Source organism: Brienomyrus brachyistius, chromosome 22 (genome assembly GCF_023856365.1).
Source record: "Brienomyrus brachyistius isolate T26 chromosome 22, BBRACH_0.4, whole genome shotgun sequence".
In the NCBI taxonomy this organism is placed as follows: domain Eukaryota; kingdom Metazoa; phylum Chordata; class Actinopteri; order Osteoglossiformes; family Mormyridae; genus Brienomyrus; species Brienomyrus brachyistius.
The window spans coordinates 15911998-15928270 of NC_064554.1; the positions used below are offsets into that span (position 1 = coordinate 15911998).

Below are 16273 nucleotides of genomic sequence, written 5' to 3' on the forward strand. Positions count from 1 at the left end.
GGGGCGGGGGTATTTTCACAAGAGTCCAGATTTATTATGGCAAGATTGGTGGGTTGTTAGCTTGGACTTGCATCAGATTTTTTTGCTTTGCAATGTTTGATTTTGTGACGGGGCGGGGGGGACGGGGAGGGCCCCCCCAGGTCTGTGGTGCTTTGAATGAAAAGAGGGTCTTTATGCAAGCAGAAGTCTCCCACCCCTAGAGTGTGTTCAGCCGCACCCCTGCAATGTCTCCCTACCCCCACCCCCAGCGTTGAGTCTGGCAGTGTGTTACCCCCCCTGTGGGATTTTCTGTGTGCCCCACGATTATTATCAATCCCCCGGTCTCCCACCCTCTGTCTGTAAATCTGAATAGAGGCCTCCCCTATCTTATCTCAGATCGCGCCCTCTGTCAGGGCTCTGCACAGTGCCTCAGTGCCTTTGTCTACTCCTAACATCCCAAAGTCCCAGTGTTTTCAGAGCTGCTAAGAGCATTGTGACCCAATTTAAATCTGATTTTCCTAGCAAATAATGTCACAGTTACCTCTTTCGCTTTACTGCCTTCCTTCTAATCAGATTTCGGGCTTTAGCCAGAGGGTGAACATTCTCACCTCAGGGCAGTATATAATATCCCAGAATGAAACTGAATTTGTAGACAGATGCAGAAATATCCTTGGATGTAGGGGGATCTCTGCGCGCTTTTGCGTTTCTCTCGAGTGACTCCGGTATAACCTGGCAGTAAGGGTGTAGGAGAGAGTTTGATATTGTGGGGGGGCACAACTTAATACAAAGAAGAATAAAGGCAATTTAAACATTAGGAGGTTCTACACCCCCTTGTTCTATACCCCTGCTTCGTGGTATAGAACAGAAAATGTACCAATTTTTTACCTTTGTACAATTACTTGTCACTGCTGCTGTACCCTCAAGCATCTGCCAATTGTACCATAGCTGTAGGTAAATGTACCTTTTAAGGTACAAAATGGACTCTGAGGAACATTGTTATACCATTTGAGGTATATTCATGTTGTTTGTACCAGGGCTGTACCCTTGTTGTACCCTGTATACATGTGAGCAAAAATGTGTTGTTTCACTTAAAGTCAAGCTCGAGGGCTTGAGATGTGACCGCAGTCTCTCCGGATGCCCTCTCCTCGCCCAGGTCTCCGCCCCGGCCCAGTCCGGGCAGCCTGCACTACTCGGACGAGGACGTCAGTGCCAAATACAACGACCTGGTGGCTGCAGAGAGCAGCAGTCTGACGGAGAAGCCGTCTGAAGTCTCCGACTCGCAGGTGCGTCTCACCACTCCTCATCGGCCTGCTTAGCAGCCTGGAATCCCGAATGACATACATTGGTAGCCATTGTGGTCCAGATGCAGACTGTGATGCACCAGTGTAATATAATGTTAGAGACTGCTGTGTTGGTCCATTATCGTGTTACACACAGCAGATCACAAAAGTAAATTTTTACTAAGATCATCATTTATTTTCTCTTACAGTCATATCATTGAGAGCCACAGTTTTTATGTTTCAGTGATGCTAGCAGACATAGCCTGTGTTACTGGCTTCCTTCCCACCCATCTGTGGTCGCCGTCCTCTTTGAAAAAGAGCTCGTCCTCCTCTCCTGTCCCACTGTGTGAAGGCCTGACAGTCAGGCCGACACAATAAGGTCATGCCTGAACCCTCTTGTTTTTATCCCCTCGAACTGAAATGGCTTCAGAGATAGTCCTGACCTGTCACATGCAGCTAAGGTATCTCTTGGGCCAATAACTTGCAGAAACCATGCAATTACTTGCCCGTTCTCAGAAATGTGAGACGACAAGCATCACGCTTGAAAGCGGCGACGTCGTTCTTTTCATGATGTTCTGATTTTGTCTCGCCCTTCCTGGGTGGACTGTGTCCGGCTTCTTGCGCCTTATTGTAATCTCCAGCCAGGCTGAATCATTCATAAGGATGATTTACTGCCCCCCACCCCCCCCAGTGCTTGTCTGCCCTCCTGCCCTACTTTTCTGTTTACTGCCCCCATCTCACCCAGCCAAAACTAGTTCAGCTGTAATCTCTTTCTGTCCAAAGCGATGTGCAAGTGAGACAGATAGTGCATTACAAACAACTGCAGAGGAGTCGACTAGGCTGGGCTCCCCAGATACAAGTGTGAGCGATATTAGAGCAGGAGCTACACAACGTTTCCCAAACAAAACAAAAACCAAACAAAAATACTATTCAATGAGAACTACTACTCAAGTGCAACATAAACAACGTTCTGGGCACGTTTCAGATCCCTTCTTAGCTGTCATGGCGGACAGATCCCCCCCCCCCCCCCATCCCCCAATCACCCAAATTTATATTTATCGTGGGGTACCCCCCTTCATCTTGAGAAAGACCCCCACTCACGCTCAACAAAATATATCATGTGGAACCCCAATGTCCAGGGCCAATATTTAATCCCAGTCCAGCATTGGTATCCAAGGCAGCATGGTATATAATAATTTACGTGCGATGCTTTTCATCACCAGAAGCTTATCCTTTTCTTTGCGTGGAACTCTGTTAAATAAGGTTGTCATTCCTTAATATACTACACTGTTCTCTGAATGCAGTATCCCTAATTCACGCCATGGAAACTCACTTTCAATTTTAGAATATAGCCATTTAACAATAATATTTCCACGGATTGGGAAACGAAAAAATTTCCAGATGAATAATTAATTTGTTATATTGTTTAAAATAATGGACAGGATATGAGACTGTTTCTCCTGCTGACGGAAAATTTCCATATCCACGGTTTATTTTTCCCCAGTTGCTTTGTATATGTTTTTACTGCCTCTTTTATAAATGAAATATTCTCTGCCATGCTTTTCAGGCATATCAAAGGACAGCTATTACTGACCCAAGCACTAAAGCAGGGTCCTGAATTGTATTATGAACCCTGACAGGTGAATAAGAGGCCTGGGTGGGGTGGCTTACTTTCTCCTCACCCACCCATAGTTTTATTAGATTTCAGGTCACTGTGGTGTTAGCTGTCAGGATCTTTCTCTCTCAGTTAATACATTCACTCATTCACACGTATGCACACAATGGCAGTCATTGGACACTGGCATTAGATTTATGTTAATATCGCTATATGAATTATATGCCTACAATATCTTTGTTCCTTTTAAATTTAAATTTCAACACATCTTTAAAGACGAGTTTCATGTCAGCTGGGGTAGTCTAACCTCGGGGGGGGGGGGGGGGGGGCGAGGTGGCTGATCCCAAAAGATTGTTACATGAAACAGGAAGGAAATGTCACCCAGAACTTCAGAAGAACATGCAACGTGACACCAGAGGCCTATGAATCACATGGACATGTGTGGCTCCGCAGATTAGGACCCTCTACCTGTGATCAGAAGGTTGCCAGTTAAAATCCCTGGGGTGGCACAGTTGACATCACTGTTGGGCCCCTGGACGGGGTCCCTAACCCTCCATTGCTCCAGGGACTGTCTGATTCTGCTTTCTCTAGTTATGTTTCTTGTTCTTATATATTGCTTTGGATAAAAGTGTCCGCTAAATGAACGTAATGTAAGATCCACGCGGTCACATGGTAGCTTCCAACGCACACAGCTGGAAGTGTGGGGAAACCATGCTACCTAGAGAGCCAGCAGGCTTCAAGATAGCGACGCTCAGGACCACGGGCAGCCACTCTGCACCAAGTGACCGGAGACTTTATCTAGAGTTTGAGAGTTTATCACCTTCCACTGAGAGGTTATCTGAGAGGTTACAGTGCAACAACAGCTTTTATATGATAAACCTTCGGTGTGTGTACTTGGGTATTTTCATTGGCAATTAGTGAAGTGATATAGGTTTTGGGTTAGTGACATAATTGTGAGTGTTCACTAGGCTACATGAATGCACTGAGAATGGTGTGACGTCACTTTGTACCTGGTTAACCCACATAACAACTACTGCAAGGTGGTGACTGATGGTTTGGAGACCAATCTCTCCATAGGCGGATCTCGTGTTCTTGTACCGGAATGGTGCTTTCCAGTGTTTTGGGTGAACTCCTGTGTGCCTTCGATTAGAAAAGGAACTATGTATAGAACTATCTAGGCTAGCTAGACAAATAAAATGTAATGCCTAATGGGTAGATATAGACCCACCTTGTCTTAAATGAAGAATGATTTATTTTAGGTGGTGCTGCGGCTATTAAGAGCGGTTACTGTTTCCTTTCGGTTGTGCTTAAATAGTGCCGCACCAGTAAAAAGACTTGTTTTTAACAGTCGTCTTTCACAAAGTAGGAAGTGGTTAACGGGCGGATTGCACAAAGAGCAGAAATCATAATCTGAACATTTTTTAAAAGCTCCGAGGTCAAGGATGGCTTTAGAAGCATCTCATTTCTGCCTCTGGAATGTTTTTACAATAGAACTAAATCGGAAATAAAACTGCTTCGCCCTTTTTTCATGCTTCCTGCTTTGAGATTTGGCGTGCATTAACCTTGATGCCACAAAAAAATTCCGTTTTGTTGCTTTCATTTCATTATTACCAGATGGCACTGATTCATTTCATAAAACATAAGGGACGTTTTTGCTCAAAACGAAAACCTTTAATGTTTTGTCTGTTTAAAAGTATCTGTAAGAAATAGTCTGATAAAATGGCACCGTGGAATCCTCGAAGCACACCTGATAACACCTTCCATGACCTTCCCCTTGGGCGACAGCAGGGCAGCGACAGTGAGTACGAGATGGAGCAGAGCCGACACAAGATCCACTCCTTCGTCAACCACTACATCAGCGACCCCACGTACTACAATTCCTGGCGGCGGCAGCAGAAGGGCATCTCCCGCCCGCAGGCCTACGGCTACATGGAGGACGCGGCGGAGGCGGAGTCACACGGCCCACCCCCGCCCCTGCCCCCCCTACCCCCTCTCCTACCCCAGGTTGCCTCTGCCTCCCAGCCGCAGCCCCAGCCTCAGCCCCAGGCCCTGGGCCAGGGTACCCTCTTCAGGCCCAAGGGCAGCCGGACTCCCACGCCCTCCCAGCAGTCCTCCAACCCGCCCAGTCAGCACAGCGCTCTCTACAGGCCGCCCAGCAGCCTGGGTGCGGGCGCCCAGACGCCCGTCGCTGGATTCTCCTCGTTTGTCTGAGGCGAGACTTTCATTCCACCGTGGTCCCAAACGAAAAAAATCAACAAATGTGAATCTGGCACTTTCTGTTTCATTCTTGCTATTTTTTCCTCCCTTTGTTTGCTTGTTTTTCAACTCTAAGCAGATATTTTTATGGAACAGTGATATAGGTATGGCCAAAAATACCTGACAAACCGTAAGCATAAAGGCATTTTCCCCGTTTCTTTTATGTTTGTGTCCAGGCGTGTGTGTTTTATTGAAAAGATAAAAGGCGGATTTTTGTTTGTTTGTTTGTTTGATGATGTTATTCTATCACAATTGTGACCCACGCGGATGGCAGATGTTACAAAGACACTCATTAAAAGCGACTGACACTTGTACTGAAAACGGACATATCAGAGAAAGGGGAAAAAACTGTGTAGAAGGAGCCTTTTGAAAGGTAAAACAAAAAGGTAAGAGAATTCTAACGCCAATTCTCATTTGTAAAGGTTGTCTTTTGTGGTCGGCCAGAGAAACGCCGCTGCGAATGTCTTGTTCTTTATTCGTGCTCCTGCTTTATGTGTTTCAGTGGAGAAATTTCACCGGAATAGCACACATTTGACATTGTCTACCAACGTGCCCCATTGCTAATGGCGCAATCGCATCCTAAATGCTACATTGACATGAAGCAGTGAGCAATTAGGAACAACAGCAACCAAAATAAAGGCCGATTGATTAATGGACACCGATTAGTTCCGGACACTTGTCTACTGGCCGCGGATAACCTAGATGTTTCAGTTTGTTCCTGGAGGAGCAGCAATTGTGGGTTTTCAATGCCTCATCGCACATCAGGAAAATAGGATTACCTGAAGAAGGATGTGTATTCAATTAAGGAAGTCCTACGTGATTACAGCGAGGCAGACGAAATGACTGCTGTGGTGACTCCGTTCGGCCGCATTCAGCAGATCTCGTGTCATGATGTAGAGCCAGCTGGCCTTAGCGCTCTACAGGTTCTGTATATGATGTCATTTTTTGCTTTTTTTCCCCCCCTGCTGCTGTTGCCTTGTCAACTGCTTTTGTTTTCTGGTGACATCATCCCGGGCCAAGAGCTCCAGAGGGGCGATGTCATGCAAATTGTCCACGTCAGATAACATGAAAGGTGCAGTGTGAATCCACGACGTTGCTCTTTGGGAGAAGATGATGACGACCTGAGAGATGTTTGAAAGCAGAATCTAGGTGGTATAATGTTGCATTTTCAGTCTTTGAACCTATAAATGTCTATGGGGGAGGGTGGTGGGCATTTAACAGAAGCTTTAATGTGACCTAATGAATAAAATAGACAAACTGATTCGGAAACAGCGGCTCCCACTTTGGGCGGTTTGCTTGAGCAGTTCTGGATTTGTTTTATCTGTGGAAGACAATGAGAGGCATAAATATGTGTGTTTACTAGGATTCACAATGTGATTTCTCCACATTGAAATGGAAAAAAAAACTGTACTGTAAGTCATTATGTAATAAACAATTGACTTCAAAATACAAGCTACAGATTTTATTTAATAAGACAGAAATTCAAATTCATTGCGTGTATATACAGATTATAGTTCATACAGATTCATGAAACTTGAATATATATCAATATATTGAATATATGCATTTTTATAATGAGGCTTGAATTGCTGGAATTCCATATATTTTGTAATTGACATGAATTAACGTGCTAAAAAGGAAAAGCCGTGGTCAGTGAGAATGACGGTCACACAGAGATCCCACATAGCACTGGTCACAAGCCTGGTTGGACTGTAGGTTCACTGGTATGATTAACTCTTTCCCACAGTGCTGGGATCGCTGACGTATAAAAAAACTGTCTGCGATTAAACAGATACATTATATTGAATTCAAATTCCAAAATACATTATTGTATTTCCCACAGTGGCTTCATGTACTGATTGACATTTGTCTTCAGGAGAGAAGGAACACAATGAACAGTTTTTAATTATCAAGAGTTTTGGCAGTAATGTTTAATAGAAGAGTGCAGTGAGAACTGCTGGCTTATCACTATGGAAACGTAAAACAAATAGTTAAAGAAGTTGTGTGTGCTAACAAGCAGCCCCTGAGCGATTGGATATAACGTTTGTTTTGGGCCAGTCAGTCAATTAATAACACCTGCTGTTCATTTTGCCTCGTAATTCTTATGCGTGACGATCTATTAATCAAAATTTAAAACACCTTTTACTAATTTATTCAAGTTGTTATATTGAATTCTGTTACACAGCTTGTTATATGTGAGCTCTTAGTGAGAGGGCCTAGGTGGTTTTAATTGAGGTCCATGTTGTAGGCTTCAGAGAGAGGGCCCGGAAGTTTCTATACTGGGCCTGTATTGTAGGCTTCAGAGAGAGGGCCTGGATGTTCCTATACTGGGCCTGTATTGTAGGCTTCAGAGAGAGGGCCTGGATGTTCCTATACTGGGTCCATGTTGTAGGCTTCAGAGAGAGGGCCTGGATGTTCCTATACTGGGTCCGTGTTGTAGGCTTCAGAGAGAGGGCCTGGATGTTCCTATACTGGGCCCGTGTTGTAGGCTTCAGAGAGAGGGCCTGGATGTTCCTATACTGGGCCCGTGTTGTAGGCTTCAGAGAGAGGGCCTGGATGTTCCTATACTGGGCCCGTGTTGTAGGCTTCAGAGAGAGGGCCTGGATGTTCCTATACTGGGCCCGTGTTGTAGGCTTCAGAGAGAGGGCCTGGATGTTCCTATACTGGGCCCGTGTTGTAGGCTTCAGAGAGAGGGCCTGGATGTTCCTATACTGGGCCCGTGTTGTAGGCTTCAGAGAGAGGGCCTGGATGTTCCTATACTGGGCCCGTGTTGTAGGCTTCAGAGAGAGGGCCTGGATGTTCCTATACTGGGCCCGTGTTGTAGGCTTCAGAGAGAGGGCCTGGATGTTCCTATACTGGGCCCGTGTTGTAGGCTTCAGAGAGAGGGCCAGGATGTTCCTATACTGGGCCCGTGTTGTAGGCTTCAGAGAGAGGGCCTGGATGTTCCTATACTGGGCCCATGTTGTAGGCTTCAGAGAGAGGGCCTGGATGTTCCTATACTGGGCCTGTGTTGTAGGCTTCAGAGAGAGGGCCTGGATGTTCCTATACTGGGTCCATGTTGTAGGCTTCAGAGAGAGGGCCTGGATGTTCCTATACTGGGCCCATGTTGTAGGCTTCAGAGAGAGGGCCTGGATGTTCCTATACTGGGCCCGTGTTGTAGGCTTCAGAGAGAGGGCCTGGATGTTCCTATACTGGGCCTGTGTTGTAGGCTTCAGAGAGAGGGCCTGGATGTTCCTATACTGGGCCTGTGTTGTAGGCTTCAGAGAGAGGGCCTGGATGTTCCTATACTGGGCCTGTGTTGTAGGCTTCAGAGAGAGGGCCTGGATGTTCCTATACTGGGCCTGTGTTGTAGGCTTCAGAGAGAGGGCCTGGATGTTCCCTTTTACAGAACTATCAAATATGCAATGCAGTGATTTTCATTAAATCTTGCTATGCTTATAAGATGTGCTATATTTTACCAAATCCACACAATTTTTGCGCACTTCATCCAGTTCCTGGATATTCTCATTAGCCCATATTTCCAGCAAACACTGGACAACTGCTGAAAAGTAATCCCTTTGCTGCAATGTTTAATATGTTTTTTTCGCTACCTGATCTGTACAGCCTACCTGATCCTTTCTTTTTGGGTCTGGATCATGTACAGCGTACATGTGTGTCGCATCAATTACGTCATGCCTGTGTTCCATGCTGAGGCATGGTTAGTGATCACACTTAATGCACACCATGACTCAGTCCATCTAAGTGATCACACTAGTGAAACAAACTGGACTTTGGGGTTCAAACGTGCTTGGGCACGGTATGTATGGTCTGGCACGAGTAAATCCTATATGCTCCTTTACTAGGGCCAAAACATTCTGATATAAAGGTTAATGAACCCCATACTGAGAAGAATTTTAGTATCAGTATTTTAGTGAAAAATATTTATATTCCGTGTGGAAAAGCAATGACGAGTGAGATAAAAGCATGAGGAGATGGAGAGCCCTGTGAGATGTTTTTACATCAGCACTGGACCTCCTCGAGACTGGGAAAACGCGTATGGAGAGAGACCGTGATCAGGCATGTGCTCTAACTTAGACGTCGTATCTCATTGCTTCTCTGTATGGCTCAGGAACAGTATTGGTAGGGCTTACAATGCCTTAGTCAAGGCCGACTTTATGAAGTAGGCTGAACCAAAACAGATCAGGTTTTGTCTGTAAATAATGTAAATATGTTGTGTCTGAATCCACTTCACTAGAAATCCAACAGGGGGAGTGAAGAAGCATTGTGATTCATCCATCCATCCATCCATCCATCCATCCATCCATCCATTCTCTGTAACTGCTTGTCCTATTCAGGGTCATGGGGAGTGCAGAGCCTATGGGCATAAGGCAGGAAATAACCCGAGATGGGGTACTAACCCATCACAGGGCACGCACACACGTCATTTGCGCACACACTATTCACTCGTACATTCACACCTACGGGCAATTTGAAAACTCCAATTAACCTCAGCCTAGTTTTGGGCTGTGGGGGGGAAACTGGAGTACCTGGAGGAAAGCATTGTAGTCCTGCAATGTAGCCAAGAATGCTGTCTAGCCAACTCGGCTGTTAAGACAATATTTACTCGCTTATGTAGAAACTGAGCCTGTTTATCTCCTGTAATTTGCAAACACTGATGGTGACATACCAGGTTAAATCAAACATAATTAGCATAAATAAATGGATCAAAGGCAGCAGACGATGCTGCTGTGACACGTCGGGCTCCCGCGTGGTAAACGGGGCAGAATTGTAAAGAGTATTCACAGATACAGGCCAGCATGACCTTTGAGATGACCTTTCATACTTCTCATACGTTCCATTAAACAAGCTCAGGATGTTTGTGACCCAAGGGCTTGAAGGGCAAACCAGGCATTTTTCAGCCCCCTGAACTCTGTGGACTTCCGTTCCACTGTCCGACGGGGCAGCTCTCCCCCTCCCCCTGGGAAAACATGAAGGAAAAAACATGTGTTTCTTCAGCCCTCTTATCACTACACTTTCATTTATGTTCGCATATGCTATGCAGCTATTGGATCTTCAATATGATGCCAGTGGTCATGGGAACTAATTTGCTATACTAAATATTAAATTCCAACAGGATTCATATTTATATATAATATGTCAAAGATGACCCAAGATAATATGCCACGACCTTCACTAGGAGAAGCAGTCCGAAGATGAATGGATAGATATATGAATAATATATAAGGGTCTTGACTCCTCCCCCCAAAACCATTGTCGAATAGACTCGCTCTGTGCCTTTAAATGGAAAAAGGGGGCGGGGATGTGTATTTGTAGGGGGTGTGGCCGGTCTGCTCTCAGTGCGCTACCTTTCAGTTACTCAGAGGCGCACCTTCGGTACATGACAGCGGAAAATTGGTATGAGTTTGAAATCAGAAATTAGTGAATGCAATATTAATAAAAACGACTATTCATGCTGCATATTTCTTTGTTAGAGTTTTAATTTAATATAAAGTGGAAAGGATTATTTTTATTATTCCGGAATGTAAAGGTCGTCTTATTGTTTTGAACAAAGGGGATAGTACAGTTTGTCACAAAGCGAAGAGGGTCCGATCTGAAATTCACAATCTGATCCGACTGGGTAAGTATTACTAGCAAAAAAACATGTTTTTTAAACTCTGTGTTGATGTTAAGTTGATCGCCGGAACCCCAGTGCTGATCTCCAAAGGATGAGCAAATCGTCGTTTATTTAATTACAAGCAAACATTTGGCGAGGAGGATGTATGGCGGTTCAGCTTCGCAGCCCGATGAGATTTTAATCAGTCAGCTCGTTTAGATGAAACTACTCTGCAGTGCATCCTGCATGTGCGCCCCGCTGCTGTACTGGGAGTGTCAGCTGCGCTTGCGGACAAAGGACTCCGTTTGCACGAGAGAGTCTTTGTTTGCTGGCACCTGGTGAGCTTTGCTTTACTCAGGTACATGGTCAAACGAAAACGATGCCCTACAAGGAGATACATGTACGTCCTGTGCAATTCAGGGTCGAGATGCATCGTTTATTCTCGAAAATCTGATGATGCTGGTCAAAATTATTGAGCAGTTCCAGGTAGCATCCGTTGCCTGATGGAGTTTCCGTCAGAGTGCCTGTGGTATTAGGAGATGCAGAGTAACATCTCCGGCTATTAAAAAGCTGTACGCGACCTTTCAGGCGCACGTGCATCATGCGAAATGTGCTTATTATTCTGTTTGCATGTGTTTGTGGAACTGCAATGAGCCACAAGTGCCGTGTCTTTTTTTTTTAAGCTTCAAGTGTTACTTCTCGCAACTTACCGCAAGGGAAGTTTCAATACGTTGTGGCGATATTTCTTAAATCACTCTCTCTAGCATCCTTCTGGATATATATAGAAATTAATAAATATAACATTATCAATTTATGCCTTAGATTGGGTTGGTGAGTTGTAAGGGTAGTCTTTAATCCTCGAACCAAGATTTTCACTGCAGCTGTGGACTATGGGGTGGCAGGGTCAGTGGAAGAATCCGGTGCAATTTTTTATTTTTTCCGTACATATCTGCTCGCTCTGAATCCTGTTGGAAACAGTCTGTCTACCCTTCAGACTGCTGATATTCTTCACCGAAAATCCCGAGACTTTTCCAACTGCAGTTAAGGACTTTGTTTGAATGGAGAGTGGAAGCTTACTTCTGTCTCACCCTAGAGGTTCTGAGCTTGAGATTGTGCTCAGATTCAGAGATGATAGGGTTGCCATGTTGTCGTAGCGGGTGCTGAATGGTGTCTTCCATCCCACCTGGCCACCACTGTCACTTGGCTCTCTGGCAGTCACTATATATCTGCTTACTTCAAATGAACATCCCAAGAAGCTGAGGTTACCAAGGGCAACCCTCCCTGCCCCATGTGACTGGGCATGCTCCAATCCCCTGCAGGAAAACCTGTATCTGTTAGTGCAGCTGCATCCTAGAGGCACATGTATGAACATTTAGGCTTTGAGATGCAGGAATTTAGCTGAATGCCTTTCCTGTGTTTCTGTCTGTTCCCCGACTCTCTCTGTAAACCCCAAGAGGGACCTCAGAGGTCACCACATCAGTCTCGCTCTCCTGCTTTCGCTTTTTCTTCGGTCATTAATGAAGGGTCATTGGACGTCCCTGTGACTGACCTCATCGCTGCAGGTCTCTCTGCTAGGTGCCTGGCCGTGTGAATGGGGCGGGACATGGGATTGACCCTGGAGCCGCCTGACCTTGAGACTGGGCCCACGATTGGTTTCTCTCATAGTCCAGAGGCCAAAGTGGTCTGTCACTCGTCAGAGTCTCTCTCTCTCTCTCTCTCGCATTCAGAACTCATTTGCTCAGAACGTCTGTTTCTCTTCTCCATATCTGCACTTAATCCACACATAAATCCTCATGCATCTTTCTCAAGGTTGCAACCTCCTTGTCCTTCCTCTCCTTTATCTTTATCCCCCTTTCCGCACCTCTCATTGTTGCCCCTGCCCCAGCCTTTTATTTCGTCCTGGCCGCTCATGGTGATCCATCATCCGGGTGACGTTTTCTTTGACCAGACACTGATCGTCTCTCTCCTCAGTCTCTGCACAGTTCATTTGTCAGTCACTAAATCATTTGCGTTTGTTTTCTTCTTCCTGTTCCGTTCCTTACTAGTCTGCCATTGGCTGCCAGTAGGTATCACCTGAGTTGATGTGCACAAGCACCACACCAGTTGCTCCAGTCCTCTGGTCCGGTCGCTGAGCAGCCAGTGCGGCCATTTTCGGCCTACGTGTCAGAATACGTCGTCGTTCGTGCTACTCTCACCGTTCCCACGCCCCTCCGCATTCCAGGAAATTCCAACCCAAACTTGTTTATTTTTGGTGAAACCCTCCAGCTGTCAGGGCTGGGAGAGACGCTAACTGACTGGGGACTGTGTACGGAAATATTTCATGTAGAAAAACATGGGCCTATATCATATTTGGGGGGTTCTGAAGGGGAAGCGTGTCAGTTATGTTATTTTTTTGTCTGTTTTATCCTTTATCAGCACAGGAAACAGACCTTATTTGGTTTTGAGAGGACGTGTTTTGCGTCGCTAAGCAAACAACAAGACCTTAATAATATTTAATGTATTTTTATTTGAAATACATTGTGTTTTCCTAACATCACGCACTGCTGTAAGGTGGGGGCAGCAGTCGGTAAGGCTAAACCAAAACCATGGTTATTTTCCCTCTGAGGCCTTGCACACAGTGGGTTAGTGTCACCCCCCCCGCTTCCGTTTCCAAAGTCTGTGAAACGTAGCTCTCTGTCGCTTAGACAGCTCACAGGCTGTCGCGACCCCCATGTACGTTCGCTGACCGTGTGAATCGGTCAGATTAGTACAAATGTTCAGTTTACCACGATCCCCCCCCCCCCCCCCCCCCCAGGGGAACTTTAACCAGGTCCAGATGTCTGTGTGTGAACGGATTTTGGTTACGGCTTTTTATTGTCAGAGTGGCTCACATATGCTGAAATGCACTTAGCACTTAGGGGTGGTCTTCCTGGCCATTCATGCGACGTTTAAGGTGCCCACACTGGCAGATTTTGAAAATTTCCCCTCCTCAGTTTGTAAAATATTTCCAGTTTTGGAAGCAGGCTTCTGCTGTGGCAGCGTCTCTGTCTGGCCCTGCCTGAATTTCAGCTGACACCTAAAACTCTGTCGGGTTTCTGGGGGAATCCGTGTGAACGCCACTCTCTTCGCTGTAGAGGCTGCGCTGTAAAAAGCCATTGAAAACCTCAAGCATCATTTTATGACCTCAGTCAATGCTCTCGGTGTGAAATATGATTTTTTAGACTTGGTTTGACACCTGACGGGCGTGTCAAACATCAGATTCAGCCACGATAATAAAAAGCCCACGTGTGCATAAATTCTAGCTCCTGTCAAGTGTGCATTTGCTACATCTGCACTACTTACTGAGCGTCGCTAACGGAACGGTGCTCGTCACATGGCAGTTGGAAAGAATATGAACACAGGATCCGTCTGTCCAAAGGTTGCCTGGATTGTGAAAGTCAACGTTATTGTCACTGTGTACATGCGCTGGGAAATAAGGTAATAGGCTCTGTCACTGATAGAGTGATGTTTGTAATTTCAGGTAGTGTGTTTATGCCACAGTGACATACACTGCCCTTGCTTTCCTGCCCCCCTCCCCCACACACACAGCGCTCTTGCTTGTTAGCCAACCTCTTTGTGTGTGTGTGTGTGTGTGTGTGTGTGTATTACTGCCACACGTGATGTCGCTTTGCGCTCCCCTCACTCGGCTCTGTGCCCGATTGGACCCGACAGGCCAGCACAGCACACATACAAAACTTGCCTGCCAGCTCGACCCGGTTCCCCTGGGCTTCGCTCGTCTCAATCTTTCACATCGGCGCCCTTTTTGTTTGCCACGTACAAAAGTACAAGGAAGTTGTTTTGCTGGTGTCGCAAGTCAGAAAACGAAACTTATTGTCAAAATAAGACAATGTATATAATTTGGAAAATAAATACAGTGATAGATAATAAGAAAGTGTGCTATTAATAAACAAACATGCAGACAAATAATAAATAATAAATTTAAATAATAAATCAATAATAATAAATAAAAAATCGTATTTCAATAATAAATAATGATAAACAAACATGCAGACAAATAAATAAGGGTGAGATGGTTAGATGTGGGGGTACGGAGAGGCTGGGGTACAGGGAGGCTGGGGTACAGGGAGGCTGGGGTACGTGCAAATAAGCTCAGAGTCAGAAGGAGTGTGAAGATCCCATAGGTGGTCAGTGATCTCACGGGACCTTGTTTAGGAGGGCAGTGGCTGCAGGGCAGAACAGCATGAAGGTCCTGGGGTAGGTCACCCCCCCCCCCACTCCTTTAGGTTATTAAAGTGGTGGGGGTGGGAATTCTCTGATGAAAGTGAGTGGTTTCTAGTAGAACGAGCCGAGGCACTCGGATTTCATCCACTTTGTTAAATTTGCCTCCATAAGACGAACACCTGCTCTGCAGTGGCCGTTAGCTGGGGGGGGGCTTCCTCGAGTTTGGTAACAGAACGGCAGGAGGGAGTCGGGTATCGGGTATGGGCTGTTAGTTATGTCGCCTTCATCAATGACTCTCGATTCTAGGCTTTGCTTGTTTGTGCTCTTGACTAATTTCCTGGAGGGTCCATTCTAGGGTATTATCACTGCAGTACAGTGTGTTTGGTTCCCTGGGGTGGGATTGAGGGTGGGCGGGGGGGTCTGTAAATGTTTTTCTCCATCCTCGGGGGCCTGGGCGATGCCAGTGTGGCACTGTAGAATAAACAAGTGGGCCTCTCATCCGTTTAACCCTGGGGGTGGGAGTTGGGGGGGGGGGGGGGCACGTGTCTGAGCAGTCCTGGGACTCCTCTAATGCATCAGGACATCATCCACAGAAAGTTTAGCTGTGATCCTGGTTTTTAGGAAGTCAGGGGACGCAAGGATCCGTGTCGAAATGGGAGAAGCTGGCAGGTCTGAAGCGGGTCTGAAGCGGGTCGAAGCGGAGCTTCAGCTGAAGGCTGCCCCTTGTTACATCCCCATCTATCTCGTGCTCGGCTGGATTGGGATCTGGAAGTTCGTTGGAATCGTGAGCCGTAGTGGGGGCCGCCTGGAATTTCAAGTGGAATCTGGAGTTTCGAATTAATTACATGATGTGGGCTCACTGAAGTGGTTGTGGCCTGTAGGGATTTTCCAACAGAAAATAGGTGTTAGCAGTTAATTGGAAAAAGATTAGGGGACTGGAAGGATGGTTCCCAGGGGAGAGGACTAATTCTCCAGAATTGGAGACAAACCCTTGACTTTACATTTTGGATTGTTTATTACTTAATCTTAATCGTGACGTAATAACCAAGTATAATTATGCACATTGTTGCAGTTCCTGGTATTCTCTCTGTTCATGCGGGTTCCCACTGGGTACTCTAGTCTCTTACGATATTTCAAAAACATGACACTTGGGGAATCACCCGTACTTTGTGATTGTGTGTGTGTTTCCCCTGCATTGTGTCCTCTATTCATGGGATGGTCTTCAGGCTCACATCAGCCCCCTCCTGGATCCTGCACAGAGGGGTGTTTTAAACAGTGTATGGTTCTTCTGGCTGCTGGCACTTTTTTTTAAGGCTCGTCTGTTCTGATTGGTCGAAAGGGTCTGTTGAA

The 16273-nt window shown here is 46.0% G+C and overlaps 1 protein-coding gene across 1 annotated transcript in view; it reads left to right on the forward strand.

Annotated features, from left to right (window-relative positions):
• LOC125717497 (protein sidekick-2-like) overlaps positions 1-6557 on the forward strand; it is a 119045-nt gene extending 112488 nt beyond the window's left edge. The window contains exons 44-45 of the mRNA XM_048990498.1: positions 1133-1262; positions 4660-6557. Of these exons, the coding sequence (XP_048846455.1) occupies positions 1133-1262; positions 4660-5085 (556 nt within the window). The 3' untranslated portion in view covers positions 5086-6557. The remainder of the gene's footprint in view (positions 1-1132; positions 1263-4659) is intronic.
• The last annotated feature ends 9716 nt before the right edge of the window (positions 6558-16273 follow it).